This window comes from Capra hircus, chromosome 19, assembly GCF_001704415.2.
Source record: "Capra hircus breed San Clemente chromosome 19, ASM170441v1, whole genome shotgun sequence".
Classification (NCBI taxonomy): Eukaryota; Metazoa; Chordata; class Mammalia; order Artiodactyla; family Bovidae; genus Capra; species Capra hircus.
The window spans coordinates 30,166,942-30,182,977 of record NC_030826.1 but is presented as its reverse complement, the minus strand read 5'-3'; the positions used below and the strand labels follow the sequence as shown (position 1 = coordinate 30,182,977).

General features: G+C 46.6%; 1 protein-coding gene across 1 annotated transcript in view; it reads right to left on the bottom strand.

The window, feature by feature from the left end:
- Positions 1 to 16,036, bottom strand: part of DNAH9 (dynein axonemal heavy chain 9) — a 286,432-nt gene that overhangs the window by 166,932 nt on the left and 103,464 nt on the right. The window contains exons 27-31 of the mRNA XM_018064667.1: positions 12,287 to 12,443; positions 9,519 to 9,623; positions 4,499 to 4,656; positions 2,011 to 2,149; positions 670 to 957 (exon numbers count right to left, since the gene is read on the bottom strand). Coding sequence (XP_017920156.1) covers positions 670 to 957; positions 2,011 to 2,149; positions 4,499 to 4,656; positions 9,519 to 9,623; positions 12,287 to 12,443 — 847 coding nt within the window. The remainder of the gene's footprint in view (positions 1 to 669; positions 958 to 2,010; positions 2,150 to 4,498; positions 4,657 to 9,518; positions 9,624 to 12,286; positions 12,444 to 16,036) is intronic.

The window sequence follows — 16,036 nt, the reverse complement described above, 5'->3', positions numbered from 1 at the left end:
CCCGATCCACGGATCAAACCTGCGCCTCCTGCATTGCAGGCAGATTCTTTACCATCTGAGCCACCAGGGAAGCCTTCTTTGCCCTAAGTGTTATTTTTGCCGAACAGTTTTGCAGAAAGTAAGGTTTCTGAGATGCATCAATGTTATTACGGTGCAGAAGTAATTCACGGGAAAGGAACGCGATATAACAGAGCCTGTGTCTCATTCCTCTGTGAGAATGTGAACCCCCCGACAGTAGGGGCTCTGTCTTTCTCTTGCATTCCTATGACACATTCCACACTGTGGGTGTCCCTCTAAAGAGCTGTTGCTGCTGTTTAGTTGCTCAGTCACGCCCGACTCTCTGAGATCCCATGGACTGTAGTCAGCCAGGCTCCTCTGTCCATGGGATTTCCTGGGCAAGAATGTTGGAGAGAGTTTCTATTTCCTCTTCCAGTGGATCTTCCTGACCCAGGGATCAAACCCACGTCTCTTGCATTGTAGGCAGATTCTTTACCCCTGAGCCACCAGGGAAGCCCCTATGAAGAGCTACTGAAGTGAACTGAGTTTTTGCAAAGTCGATGAATATCTGTACATTGAAAGCAGCCCTTTGGATTAAGGACAAAGTGTAACCCGTTGTCAAAGAAGAGAATTAAGAGACAAATCTCAGAAGGGAGGAAAAACCCTATGTACCTTGAGCACAAAGTTGTCCTCAGCCTGGAGTTTCAGCTCCACCACCGCCTTCCTAACCAGGGCTTCGAAGTCGAGATCTCTCCTCCGAGGGACATCCAGGGCAGGAAACAGGTCCCCGATCAGGCCCAGGAACACTGGCATGTCGTCAGTCACGATCTTGGGGACGTTGAAATCTCGCAGCGAGCGCATCAGGACTTGGTCCTCGGGCCGGTCAGGGTCTCCTCGCTTCAGGGATCCGGCCACCACCAGCACAGACTTGATGGCCCTCAGGCCCCAGTCGTAGTGATCCTGGGGGAAGGGGGCTGCTGAGACCAGAGATGCTGGAATGCTGGACCCACGGGCTCAGGCTTGTGTCGGCATAATTAGATATCCCGTCACTACTAGGTCACTTGGGAGGTCAAGGTGGGGGCAAAAGAAAAGATCTATGACCTAGCAGGTGAAGATTCTGGGTTCCTAGTTCCTGGAAAGAAGCCACATTTAAGGGCCAGAAGCAAAGAGCACTGGGGTGCCATTTGATGTCTGACCCTCTCTCCCCAGTCTGCTTCCCAGATCTCATGCTGCTTCAGGCAGAGACCACTCCCTCCAAGGGCTGTCACTGGCCACTGCAATGTTTCTTATGGGACGCTGGTAGTTACTAAGTATTGTATTAAAAAATGGACCACTGTGGCCAAACAGGTTTATTTTTTAAATGCTAGGCTAAGCCAAATTTTTTAGTTAATAATAAACATGTATCTTTATTATCTTAGCTAAGATAATAAACATGTATCTTTATTATAGAAGTTTCCTTGTTATGGTTTATTTATAGAAGTTATCTTTATTACAGAAGTCTGAAGAGCTTTGAATATGCTTATGGGCACAGTGACTATCTATTATGAAACTGAAAAACTGAAAGTCACTCAGTCGTGTCCAACTCTTTGTGACCCCATGGACTGTATAGTCCATGGAATTCTCCAGGCCAGAACACTGGAGTGGGTAGCCTTTTCCTTCTCCAGGGGATCCTTCCCAACCCAGGGATCAAACCCAGGTCTCCTGTATTGCAGGCAGATTCTTTACCAGTTGAGCCACAAGGAAAGTCCAAGAATACTGGAGAGGGTAGTCTATCCCTTCTCCAGTGGATCTTCCCGACCCAGGAATTGAACCGGGGTCTCCTGCATTGCAGGTGGATTCTTGACCAACTGACCTATGAGGGAAGCCCATAGAGGGAAGTCTGATAAGTGGCTCAGACAGTAAAGAATCTATTATGAGAAGGTGCTATGTCTCCCTAATACCCCAGCTCCAGAACCCATCCAGAGCTTGACAATCACACTTGAGTGGTCACCTGGTGTAACCAGGGAGGGTTACCTGTTTAGAGAGAAGCTCTTTGCACAGCTGGTAAAGGGTGATGAACTTCCTGGCTAGTAACCGTGCCTCGATGAATCCTTCGGCCACCAGCATGATTTCACAGATCAACTCAAAGTCCGGGACAACCATTGCACAAGGCCTGTGAGAGGGAGACAGAGGGCTGAGTGGGTGCTCAGCCACACCTGGACAGGAGCTTGTGAGACAAGTGACACTGGCTGAGATCATAGATGAAGGCATGTATGAGGGTGGGAACTGAGACCTTGGCAATGATTTCATCGAAGATTTTTAATGTTAAAATGAATTAATAAGGGTAAAGGGAGTGGACTTGCATGCTCAAGGTGATGGATGATGTGATCAGATGGGGACAGAGTTGGCGCTACGACTCACGTCTTGCCAGCTAAGTCTAGTGCGCCTTACACAAGGCACAGATTAGTGAAGCCTGAGTAATTAGCAGATTACAGGTTAGTAATTAGCCCCAAATTATCACAGATTTGGGGCTACTGTTGAGGAACCAAGTCTCTCTAATCTCTTCAGTCCTCATCCTGAAACTTGTCTCCTCTAAATCCAGACCCTCAGAGATTATTCTACACTTATTTGCATACAAATGCCAAGAGCTGAAGTCAGTACCTGTTAACCCCACCTTGCCACAAAATGAGAAATAGTATACCGAAGGCAATTTTTATCTGTATATAAGAATTTACTGTGATTTTTCCTTCGAGTTCTAGTAACATTTTATTTTATGGTTATTTAGTTTTTAAAGAATTCCTTTCCCTTGTATTTCTTTTCTTTCTTTCTTTTTTTTTAAGTCTGTATTGGATTTGTTACAACATTGCTTTTGTTTTATGCTTTGGTTTTTTGGCCATGAGGCACATGGAATCTTAGCTCCCTGACCAGGGACTGAATCCCCACCTACTGCATTAGAAGGCGAAGTCTCAACCACTGGACTGCTAGAGAAGTCCCTGTGCTGTGCTGGGCTTAGTCACTTCAGTTGTGTCCGACTCTGCAACACTATGGACTGTGGCCAGTCAGGCTCCTCTGTCCATGAGGTTCTCTAGGCAAGAACACTGGAGTGGGTTGTCGTACCCCCTTCCAGGGAATCTTCCTGACTCAGGGATCAAACCCATGTTTCTTACATCTCCTGCATTGGTGGGGGTTCACCATTAATGCCACCTGGGAAGTCCAGAGAAGTCCTTACAACTACTTAATTTTAAAATTATTAGGTATGTAATCGGAGAAGGCAATGGCACCCCACTCCAGTACTCTTGCCTGGAAAATCCCATGGACAGAGGAGCCTGGTAGGCTGCAGTCCATGGGGTCACTATAGGAGCTTAGAGTTGTTACGTGTCTTCAATTGCATTTCTTTATAAGGAAAGCTATGACAAACCTAGATGGCGTATTAAAAAGGAGACTTTACTTTGCTGAGAAGGGTCTGTATGGTCAAAGCTCTGGTTTTTTGGTAGTCACGTATGTATGTGAGAGTTGAACCATAAAGAAGAGTGATTGGTGAAGAAGTGACACTTTTGAACTGTGGTGCAGGAAAACACTCTTGAGAGTCCCTTGGACTGCAAGGAGATCCAACCAGTCAATCCTAAAGGAAATCAGTCCTGAATATTCACTGGAAGGACTGATGCTAGAGCTGAAATTCCAATACTTTGGTATTTCTAACTCATTAGAAAAGACCCTGATGCTGGGAAAGACTGAAGGCAAAACGAGGCGAAGGCAGCAGAATATGAGATGGTTGGATGGCATCACTGACTCAATGGACATGGATTTGAGCAAACTCCAGGAAATAGTGGAGGACAGAGAAGCTGGGCAGGCTGTGGTCCATGGAGTCGCAAAGAGCTGGACACGACTAAGCCACTGAACAGCAACCATGCCTCATTTCCAGGAGTGTCACTTGGCACTACTGTTTGTGGAAAGCAACTTGTCAGTGTGGGTCGACAGCCTTAAAAATGTTTCTCCCTGTTAACTCAGTGATTCCATTTCTGGGAACTTAGCCAAAGAAAATAATCATGCATACAAAAAAACTACTTATGTATATTTTACCATGATGCATAAATTTATTTTAAATGTCAGAAACAGTCTTAACGTTTAACTACAGGGGACTTGCTAACTACATTGTGGACCATGCACTTGATAGAATAACACACAGTCATGAAATGAGATTTCTTAAGAATATCTAACAGAAGAAGAAACTATTTATGATAGGATTATGATAAACTATGAAATTAAAAAACAATGCAAAACTGTGTATAGACCACAAACATACACTGCAAATGCATAAATCCTATGCCTGTAAAGAAAAACAGAACACAATTCGGCAAAAAAATCATTTTACTGCTGGTGGCATTAAATGTGTTTTATATAACCTACTTTTTAATATATGTTCTACATTTCTTCTAACATATATGTCATATGTTTTCAGTGGAAAGAATAAAGAAGCTTCTCTCTGGAGTCCTTGTATGCCCAGGGCAGAGTGAACGCTCACCTGAACAGAGCCTTGAGGTTTTCAGGCAGCTCTGTACGACCAGCGTAGCCTGGGTTCATGGTGATGAAGATGCCCACGGATGGGTTCAAGCTAATCTCCTCTCCAAGGAAGCTGAACCGCTGCTTCTTGTCTCGAATTGCATCTTGAATGCTTTTTACCTGGTGAACAAGTCATGGGAAAATGCCCCCTCTGTGTTCCAGGGGTCGGATGGTGGCTAAGGCTGGGACCCCAGGGTCACACTGAAGGACAGGCCTGAGGCCTGAGCTCTGGACCCTTTACTAATGGGCACTGGGTGCATGTCCAAAGGAAATCTGGCCGCCCCTAGCCCCATGCCCATGCCTATCATGTGGCGTCTAAGAGGTTGGAGATGGACAGCTCTGAGCACTGGTTTCCTCCCCCCGTACTGACTGCTGTCCTAGGCACAGTTTTGGATTAAGTCATGGAATCCCCACCAGGATCCTTTGAGGGGGGCTCTTTACTACCATCATCCTTTTTCTCTGTAAAGAATTGGATGTACCAAGAGGGGAGTAGTTTGCTGAGCCCTCCACAGCTGCTCAGTGCTGGTACCTGCATCAGAATCCAGGCCTGTGGATTCTGGAGCCTGGGCTCTCAGCTACTACAAGATGGAAGGAAGGAACACCAGGACCTATTGCGGGGGCTTGCTCTAAGGAGTAAGTGAAATAAAGTCCACAAGGAGTTTAGCACACACACACAAATGCTCAACAACAGCAACTAACATGGAAACTGTTAACCTGTCCTCCATCACTGCAGTGTGGTCCTTATCTGGTCTTAACTCTCTCAGCTCCTCCCCCAACTACATTTCTAGAACAGCTCTTTCCTGTAGAGGTGAGTCCAGCAGGGATGGGGTGTCTGGTGAGGAGAGGAAAGAGCCACAGTGGCAAAGGGAGGCTGGGCCAGATGCCCAGGGGCTAGTCATGTCTTTCTAAAGAGATCAGAGTTTTTCTTAAATGTGGCCTGGAGCTGGAGGGGATTTAAGCTGAAGCTTGACCTTGTCAGATGTAGATTCTAGATCATTCTTAGAGCAGTGAAGCAGAGACAGAAATGAAATTCACGTATTTATTTCCACACCTGCTGCTTTGGGAAAGTGTGTGCAAAAATGATCAGCAGCAGAAGGAGGGAAGGCAAAACGGGCTCCCTTGTCAAGCCAGGCCCTACGACATCTGCAGAACTGGGAAGTCGGGGCCAATAAAACGTTCTGAATGAACCTCATGTGTATCAGCTGTGCTCAGGTGTTTAGAACAGTCAAGGGTTCCGTGGAGGCTGGGCTGCAGGGAAGTGTGTCTGAATATGTGTGCGAGAGAGAGAGAGACAGAGACAGAGAGCAAAACAGCTGGAGTGTATATGAGAGAGAAGGAGAGCGGAAGAGCTGGACTATAAATAACAGAGACAGAGAGCTGGGCCATATACCAGAGGGAGAAGCAGAGAGAGAGAAACAGAGCTGATCACAAAGGGAAGCGAGCGAGAGAGAGAGGCTCAGAGTGAAATAACTGGAGTGTGCATGAGACAGGAGAGAGAAACAGCTGGATCATAAACAAGACAGAGACAGAGGAGAGGTGCAGAGAGAGTCAGAACTGGAACACTTGTGAAAGAGAGGGAGACAGACAGACAGCTGGACCAGAGAGACAGACACACAGACGGACAGAGACAGACAGGAAGAGGGACTGCAGGCAGTGGACCGTCTCCCACGGGTGAGGCTCTCAGTGTCCAGGAGGGCGGTTTCTGCCAGAACACCCAGTGGTTCCACAACTGGGATTCAGCTTCTTTCCCAAGTGAAGCTCTAATGACAGAATTGCTGAGCTCGCAGCAATTAGCTTGAGACTGAAACTTCTTCTCCGTGCACAGAATGTCCATGCATTCTGGCCGAGGTGGCCTCCAGAGCCTGGCGCGCTGGCCCAACAGCCCAGACTCTGCTGGTTCCCAGGGTGCTCACAGCACCACTCTGCCCTGGGGCCCCTCACTGCCCTCATCACCCAATGAGGAATGTGGGGTGAAACTATCACAACAACGTGAACCAGCTACACCCCAACACAAAATTAAAACATCAAAATAAAAAACCCTGCCTGGCTCACTCCATGCTTCTCTCTGCAGGGGCAGGCTGAAGTCTGCTTTCTTTGGGAAGTGGAACCCACTCATCACATTTTACATTCTAAAAAATGTTTCTGTGTTTTTACTTTAGGCCTTAGGCTCCTCTATAAATGGTGTTACACGGGAGCTCCCCTAGCTCTGAGACACTAGCATTTATTTGTTCAGCGCATGCATTTTTGAAACACTGCTGTGCTGGGTTCTAGAGCCCCTGCTAGCTGCTCTGCTGTGTCTAACCGCTTCCAGCCACAGCCCAACACACAGTCAGGGCTTGAATCTATTGAAAGGAGGATGTATCAGGGACACCTGACCAGGGAACATGGAGGGGACCCAAGCTGGAGGCGCAGGGTAATGGCTGGCCCATATAACCCAAAGCCTAGGGAACTGATTGCTACAGTAGTGGCAAGATTCCAGAAAAAAGGAAAGTAGTATGTTAAATGTTTAAAACATAACAGAGTAATTGTTCTCGGAATTGCTTTACCTCTCCCAGTTGGATACGTAATTCTGCTTAACCAATCTGACAGAGAAATGAAAATTTCCACCTACGAGGACACTGAGGCATGCTCACTTTTGCAGAAGTTACTGGGAAGAGGGACATGGACAAGCGAGGAGCGGAGAGGAGGAGAGGCAGGGAGGAGAGCGGAGGGCGGGGGAGCTGTCACAGCTGCTGCGGCTTCTGCACCAACATGCCGACCTGGATTGCGGCGTGAACACAGTGCAATTTTCCCCTCTGGGATCTATGATTTTAAACAGTAGTAGCTCAGCTTTTGCCCAGGTGGTTGTCAGACCACTTTCTTGAGAATGCATCCTCAGATATATTCCTGGATGAGAATGTGAAAGCATCAGGGAATTCCAGGCTGAACTGATTTCATTTAACTCCAGAAGCAAAATTTATCTTGGAGACCTCATTACTGCCCTTGTGTTGGGCAGTTTCAAAATTAGGCAAGTTCAGTGTCTGTTATACACTGGGGACAGTGGCTGCTGGGCACTGCCTCATCAGTTAGGATGCTAAGTTTGTTAAGACAGCCTGGACCTGGGCCAGCTGAGGAGGAGTGAAGGGTGTAGAGGAGACTGGCGAGACTAGAGAGTAGACCCTTCTTCCCTGTCCTGTGTGTTCCAACCTTCTACTTTTCTTCAACCCTTTTCCTTCAGGGTTCAAGTAATAGTGATAGTAATCATCACCACCACCACCACCACGGTCATCATCACCCTTATCATCACCACCATCACCTTGACCACCACTGCCATCATCATCACCATCATCACCACAACCACCACCATCATCATCACCATCATCACCACAACCACCACCATCATCATCACCATTATCACCATCACCGCAACCACCACCACCATTATCACCATTATCACCATCACCACAACCACCACCATCATCCATCATCACCCTTATCATCATTGCCACCACCACCATCATCACCATCACCACCGCCATCACCACCACCATCACCACCACCACCATCACCACAACCACCACCATCATCATCACCATCATCACCATCACCACAACCACCACCATCATTATCACCATTATCACCATCATCACCATCACCACAACCACCACCATCATTATCACCATTATCGTCATCATCACCACAACCACCACCATCATTATCACCATTATCACCATCACCACAACCAACACCATCATTATCACCATTATCGTTACCATTACCACAACTACCACCATCATCATCACCATTATCACCATCATCACCATCACCACAACCACCACCATCATCATCCATCATTGCCGCCACCGCCATCATCACCATCACCACTGCCATCACCACCACCATCATCACCACAACCACCACCATCATTATCACCATTATCACCATTATCACCATCACCACCACCACCACCATCATCATCCATCATCACCCTTATCATCATCGCCACCACCACCACCATCATCATCCATCATCACCCTTATCATCATCGCCACCACCGCCATCATCACCATCACCACCACCACCACCACCACCATCACCATCACCACCACCACCATCATCACCATGACCACAACCACCATTATCACCATCACTATCACCACCACCACCACCACCATCACCATCACCGTCACCACCACCACCACCATCACCACAGCCACCACCACCATCACCATCATATCAGAGACTGACATTTATTGTGTGCCTACTATGTGTAGGGCTTTAAGTTAACTCATTCAACAATTATTACAACCAGATCAAGTATGTACTATTATTAACCCCGTTTACAGATGTGGAATTTGAGATATTGACTTGCCCAAGGGCACATGGCTAGTAGGTGGCAGGACCAGAAGTGAACAGTGTGGTTTCAGAGCTGACACACATAACCACTTCTCCCCCGCCTTGTCTGGCTAACTCTACAAGAACCTGCTTCTTTCACAATCCCAGCTATATGTGGAACTTGGTCATTTAATCTCTGGAGCCCAAGATGAACTCTCTGCTGACTTTGGTCTATCTGTCTCTCACTGCTTCCCTTTTGTCCCCTGGCTCCTTGCAGGGACACATGGAGACAGCTTGTTGGTAACCTCTAGTACTAGGTGCTGCATTGGGACACCACAGGTGTGAGTATTCATGACAGACAGTTCTGTGCCTTTTCTAAGGAGATGGGCTCTGCCATCCTGCTGAGCCTTTCCTCAACCCCAAGAATCAGGTGCATGGATGTTCTTTCTTCCCATATTACAGAAGAAGAAATGGAGAATCAAGGCCAGTAAATGGATTCCCCTTGGTAGGACCCCGTGGATACCCTGTGCTGCACCCATGCCTGATTTAGGCGGATGGAGGAAATCCAACAGGGGGGAGGTGAGGAGGGGGTGAAATCAAGAGGGTGCGGAAGGCCTGGGTGCTTGGCATGAAGACCACGTGCTCCCATCAACTTCTGTCCCTAGTACCTGCACCGCCACCACTGACAAGACCTCCACGGAGATTCGATTAAACTCATCAAAACAGCCCCAGGCACCAGTCTGAGCAAGGCCCTTGTAGATGTTGCCGCAAGACTGCAAAGAGATGTACAGAGATTAAATTACCATCCATGCTAGGCTTACCATTACATGTCTAAGTATTGATAATTTTCTATCCCCTTTATTATAGAACTCCTGATTCCTTAAAGACCAGTGGTTAGAAACTGGTCAATCCTAAAGGAAATCAATCCCGAATATTCATTGGAAGGACTGATGTTGAAGCTGAAGCTCCAATACTTTGGCCATCTGATGGGAAGAGCCAACTCATTGGAAAAGACTCTGATGCTGGGAAAGATTGAAGGAAGGAGGAGAAGGGGACAACAGAGGATGAGATGGTTGGATGGCATCGTTGACTCAATGGACATGAGTTTGAGCAAACTCCAGGAGATGGTGAAGGACGGGGAAGCCTGGAGTGCTGCAGTCCATGGAGTCACAAAGAGTTGGACATGACTCAGCAACTGAACAACAACAACTATTGCATACATCTAATCTATATATCTCTCTGCATGCATGCTAAGTCGCTTCAGTTATGTCCAACTCTTTGCAACCCCATGGACTATAGCCTGCCAGGCTTCTCTGTCCATGCGATTCTCCAAGCAAGGATACTGGAGTGTGTTGCCATGACCTCCTCCAGGGATCTTCCCCACCCAGGGATGGAAGCCACGCCTGTTACATCTCTGCATTGGCAGGCAGGTTCTTTACCACTAGTACCAGCTGGGAAGCATCAATCTCTCTATCATTTATTTATTGATTGATCAAACAATCATCTATCTCTCCATCTCCATTTATTCATCTGCCCATCACTCCATTCCTCTATCTGAGTAGCTGAACAAGAAAGGGAAGAGGAGGTTTGACACTGCTTAGTGAGGCTGCTTGGTTACAAAGGATGTCTGGTGTCCAGGAAGTGGTCACCTTACCTTTGCTGTGTACCACTACAGCTATACTTCCTGTTCTTGCTCTGATCTGTGTCTAGACTAGACACACACGGCTGAATTTTCACATGGTTCAAACAAATTGAGAGCAGACTCGTCCTCTCATCCTGTACTCTTAGAGGAATTAGTGGGGTCAGGGTTCAGTAATCAAGCTTTGAAAGGACTGAGTGAAATGACTGTAGTGACCTCTGACCATGGAGCCAATTCATCTCTTCCTGTTCCCTGTGTCAGGTGTGACTTTAAGAAATATGCCTTTTCTTCTTCAGTCAATATCCAAGGTCTTCCACATCTAAATAAGTGTGTCCTCCAGAATGTTCCTCTTGGGAGAGTATGTTTATCTCAGAAATGCTGCCATTGCTTAACTTGAGAAGAATCTAGAAAGTTTATTCCTAAAGCTTAGCTTGTTTCTTTAAAGGGAGAGAAATATTTCTTCTTCCAGCCTGGCTTAAAGAGAAACATTATCTTTATGTGTTCATCAATAAAAGCAACCATATTAAAATTTAGTGCATAGACTATGGGAGCACAGCTATTTTGGGCCTGAATCCTCATTTTGTCTGCTTTCTATGAGAAAATACGGTGCTACAGGATTCTGCAACTCTGTGCAGCAAAATTTTATATACAAGAGAAATGATTAAAGTTGCAGCAGATCAATCTCATTTAAAGAGTTCTGTATGGGGTAACTGCAAGTGCTATCTTGCAGTCTATAAAACTGTTTTAAAATTGAATTTGTTTTGCAATCAATATATCACATCATTTATATCTATAAATATTTGATCTATTTAATGTAATTATTTTCTTTTTCCACCCTAAATTTATTTAAATGCCATCCTATTTTCAAAAGGGACTTATGACAGTCTACAAAAATACACACAATTAAAAAAAAGAGACAGTGAGATAATCTATTATTATGCTTTAATAACAAAGAATCTATATGAGGTCTAGCTGTGAGCAGAATGTTGCTAAGAGGTGACCTAATCGCTGTCTTGTTTCCCTTGCCTTTCTTTACGACACAGCGCCTGGAATATGTTTGATATTAAAAGAATGTAAAAATGAAGAGTGCCTGAATGAAGAATATTAGCCTTGCACTTGTCTTTTATGTATCTCTTGCTAAGAACAGAGGTTACTGTGACTTCCCTGGTGGTCCAGGGGTTAAGATTCTGCTTTCCAATGCAGGGGACGGGAGTTCCATCTCTAGTCAGGGAACTAAGATCCCACATGCTGCATGCAACCACAGCAAGAAAAACCTATGTGCTGCAACTAAGACCCAGTGCAGCCAAAAGTTAAAAAAAAAAAAGAACAGAGGTTACTCTAGTCTGTCTTCAGAAGCCAAATCTGCCCCTGTAGAGTATTGTGCCCTCGAGGAATTCTAGAAAAACGCCCACTTTTACAGAAGAGCACATCTATGGCTTTTCTGTGAAGACTTTCGTATCAGCCACTTATGAGCCTTTCTGTGGTTCTGGGTCAAGTAGTGAATTTAGGCCTTTGGAGATATGTTTAGTTCCCTCATTTTACAAATGATGGAAGGAAGGTCCCAGAGGGGAAGTCACCCATCTGTGGCTGCAGAGCTCATTAGTGGAAGTGGATTCCATGGTGGTGAGGTTTAACAGGAGGTGACTCAGCTCCTGGGGCCAAGGGTCCCCAGGTCTCCTGTGAAGAAGCAGAGACCTCCTGATCTGGGTCTCTGAGCTTGGCCAGAGTGGCGTGGATAAAGCTGATCAATGGTTTGGGCCACCACCTAGGCCCAGCCCCCCAAGTCTGGGCCTGTACCTTGTAATCCATCTGCTCGGAGCAATTAAACACGTAGACCATGACGCCCAGCGCCCGGCCCAGGTCCTTGGTGGTCTCTGTCTTGCCTGTGCCTGCAGGTCCCGCGGGAGCCCCGCTCATGGTGAGGTGCAGAGCCTGGGTGAGGGTGATGTAACACCTGCAGACACAGAAAGGCGGAGGAGGTGGTCCTAGTGAGACAGGACTCAGCTTCAAGGCCACCAGAGGCTTGACGCAGCTTCGGTAAAGGAAAGCCCAGACCCCACCAGTCTGCTCCCCTCTGTGCTGTGGGAGGAGCTTTCTAAATGGCACCTTCCTGACTGTCTTGACCTTGCCCTCGCTTATTTCTCTAGCTCACTTCTCACTGTCCTCCCCACTGCCCCAGCCCAAGTACTCTTAAGTTCATTTGTGAAGAGGTATTCTCACTTGCTCAGCACTGTGGTCTGAATGTTAGTATCTCTGCTAAATCCATATGTTGAAACCATATCTTAACCCCCCAAAGATTGTGGTATTAGGAGGCAGGGTTTTCAGGAGATGATTAGGTCATGTAGGTGGAGTCCTCATGAATGGACTTCATGCCTTATTAAAGGGATCCCGAACAATCCTTTGTCCCTTCTACCGTGTACACACAAGTCCCTGTGTCCCTGTCCTTTAAGATAAATGGCTTTTGCTTTAGTCTCCCAGGTCTCCCCCTAAGCCTCAAAGAGCTGACTCAAGAGTTAATGACAAGGGACTTCCCTGGTGGTCCAGTGGCTAAGACTCCGTGCTCCCAAAGCAGGGCGCCCGAGTTCCATCCCTGGTCAGGGAACTAGACCCCACATGCTGCAATTGAGAGTTCAAATGCCCAAACCAAAAGATCCTGCAAAGACTTACGCAGGAATGTTCAAAGCAGCAATATTTATAACAATAAGAAACTGGAAACAACTCAGGTGTCCATCAACCATGAATGAATAAACAAAATGCAATATATCTGTGCAATGGAATGCTATTTAACAAAGTAGTAGAATTAAGCACTGACACATACAACATGGATGAACCTTAAAAACATTAAAATGAAGGAAGTCAGATGCAAAAGATCCCATACTATTCCACTTATGAAATGTCTAGAAGACGCAGAGAGAGCACATCAGGAGCTGCCTAGGGAGGGTGATGCGAGTGAGGCCTGACTGCAAACAGGGTGACAGCGATATTCTAGAGCTAAACTGTGATCGCGGCTGCACAAGTCTAATGTACTAGAAATCATTGATTTGTACACTTGTAATGGGTGAACTTTAAGACATGTAAATTGTATCTCAGCTTTTAAAACTGTGGTATTGGCTTTTTTAATACCTAGAAAATCAATACAGAGACTCTCAACCTGCAGTCTAGATTGGTGGGGAGGCGGGGTGCTGTCTGAGGAAAAAGGTGTCTCTGAAATGAACTCTTTGGTTCTGAATCTGATGCTAGAGTTGACCAGAATCTCTAACTTAACACTTTTCTCACCAGATGGTGACTGCACCTCCACTGCCACCAAAATTGCTTTGAAAAGATTTGGAGTTCCTGAATTCTCCTTTAATTCGGTGTGAAATTTCCATAGCTACTTCAGCCTTTGACAAAGAAACCCAGGAAGGCAGTTTGCCCGGGTGGGGAGAATACGCAGAATTGCTGTTCTGCCTGGAGTTCTCCTGTGTAATGGGGTGAGGTGGGGATGGGCTGGCTGACTTTAACCCCTGGGGAGCTGGGCTCATGCAACTGCACCACGTTGTTGTTCTAGTCACCAAGTCACATCCAACTCTGCGAACTCATGGACTGTAGCCCTCCAGGCTCCTCTGTCCATGGGATTCCCCAGGCAAGAATACAGGAGTGAGTTGTCATTTCTTTCTCCAGAGGATCTTCCCGACCCAGGAGTTGAGCTCATGTCTTCAGCACTGCAGATTTTTTTTTTACCACTGAGGCATGGGGGAAGCCCTTCAGCTGCTGATCTGGGAGGTGGGCCAGAAGGTGAGGGGAGTCAGAAAGTGAAAGTGTTCATTTCTGAGTCATGTCCAACCCTTTGTGACCCCATGGACTGTGGTCCGCCAGGCTCCTCTGTCCACGGGATTATCCAGGCAAGAGTACTGGAGTGGGTTGCCATGCTCTCCCCTCCAGGGAATCTTCCCAACCCAGGGGTCCAACCCAAGTCTCCTGCACTGCAGGCAGATTCTTTACTGACTGAGCCACGTGGGAAGACAAATCAGGGTTAAGGTGAAAAGCTAGGTCCCACCTCACCTTCCTCAGTCACTGTGATCACTTGGCAATGCTTCTCTCCAACACTGATAGCTACATCTTCAGAGTTCTATGTGCAGCTTTAACCAAACCTGTGCTCTTAGGCTGAGCTCTGTCTCCACACTGGACCCAAGGCCTTCCATCTCTGCTAGTCTCAGGCTTCTTCCAGACCTTTGAGGGCCTGCTATAGCCTTGAGTATCCCCAGGATGAAAGGCAACTGCCTGGACAGGGGAATCCTGGCCCCCAGCCAACTCTCCCAACCTTTTATATATATAATTGCCCATAATAACAGGAACTCTGGAGCTGGAAGGAATTTCTGAGATCAACTAATCCAATCCCCTTATATCACAGATGGATAGATTGAGATTTGTGGGTTTCCCAGATGGCTCAGTGGTAAAGAATCCACCTACCAATGCAGGAAACACAGGAGACATGGGTTTGATCCCTGGGTTGGGAAGAGTCCCCCAGAGGAGGAGAGACAACCCACTCCAGTATTGTTGCCTGGAGAATCCCGTGGACAGAGGAGCCTGGTGGGCTGCAGTCTGTGGGGTCACAAAGAGTTGGACATGACTGAGCAGGCATGCACGACGCCAAAAGACTGAGGTTAAGGGAGGGAAGCTGGGCTGTCTAAGGAGTTCTAGTAACCAAGGCAGGGACAGTGGGCCTTTAGCTTGGGCCATGAGGAAAACACAAAGAAAGGAAAGAGTATTCCTCTCCTCTGTGTGTGTTGGGGAGGGGGGGGCGGCACTGGCATTACGCTGGGCCAGCAGGATGTCCTGTTCTTTGGGACACACACTCCTCCTCCAAGATTCTGTCTGTGGTCTCGTTAGACTGTCCATCTCTTTAAATGTCTAAGTCGCTGCTGCAATCTGCTCCTGTTTCCTACTGAGAGGGCAGATCACGCTGTTGTGGTTTGAGGCAAGGACTCAGGAGTCAGACATACTAACTTTAAAGCTTGCCTCTACTACAAAGCCTTTGTGAAATCCGCACAGGTTAATAAACTTTGGTGCCTTTGAAAAAATGTGTCATTGGGGGTCTATCACACAGGATTTTCTTTGCACAAAGGAATTTAGATAGATCTGCTGCCTCATAAACAACTGCAGAGACTTCCCTGGTGGTCCAGTAGATTAAGACTTTGCCTTTCAAAGCAAGAGGGCATGAGTTTACTCCCTAGCCAGGGAGTTGAGATCCTACATGTTTCTTGGCCAAAACACCAAAACATAAGAAAACTGGAAGTGATACTGTAAGAAATTGAGTAAAGACTTTAAAAATGGTCCACATTAAAAAAAAAAAACAACTTTAAAATAAACAAAAATAAAACAACTGCAATTATGAAAATGGCAAGGAATCACTGACTGGTGACCCCAACATGAATATGCATTAATTTAGTTTGCTTGCTTATCTGGAAGACAGATTTTTAATGTTAAAAGAGATCTCAGAGGCTTGGCCATGCCACACTGCCTCCCATTAAACCCTTCAAATACTGTCATGTAGCCTTGTCTTCCAGT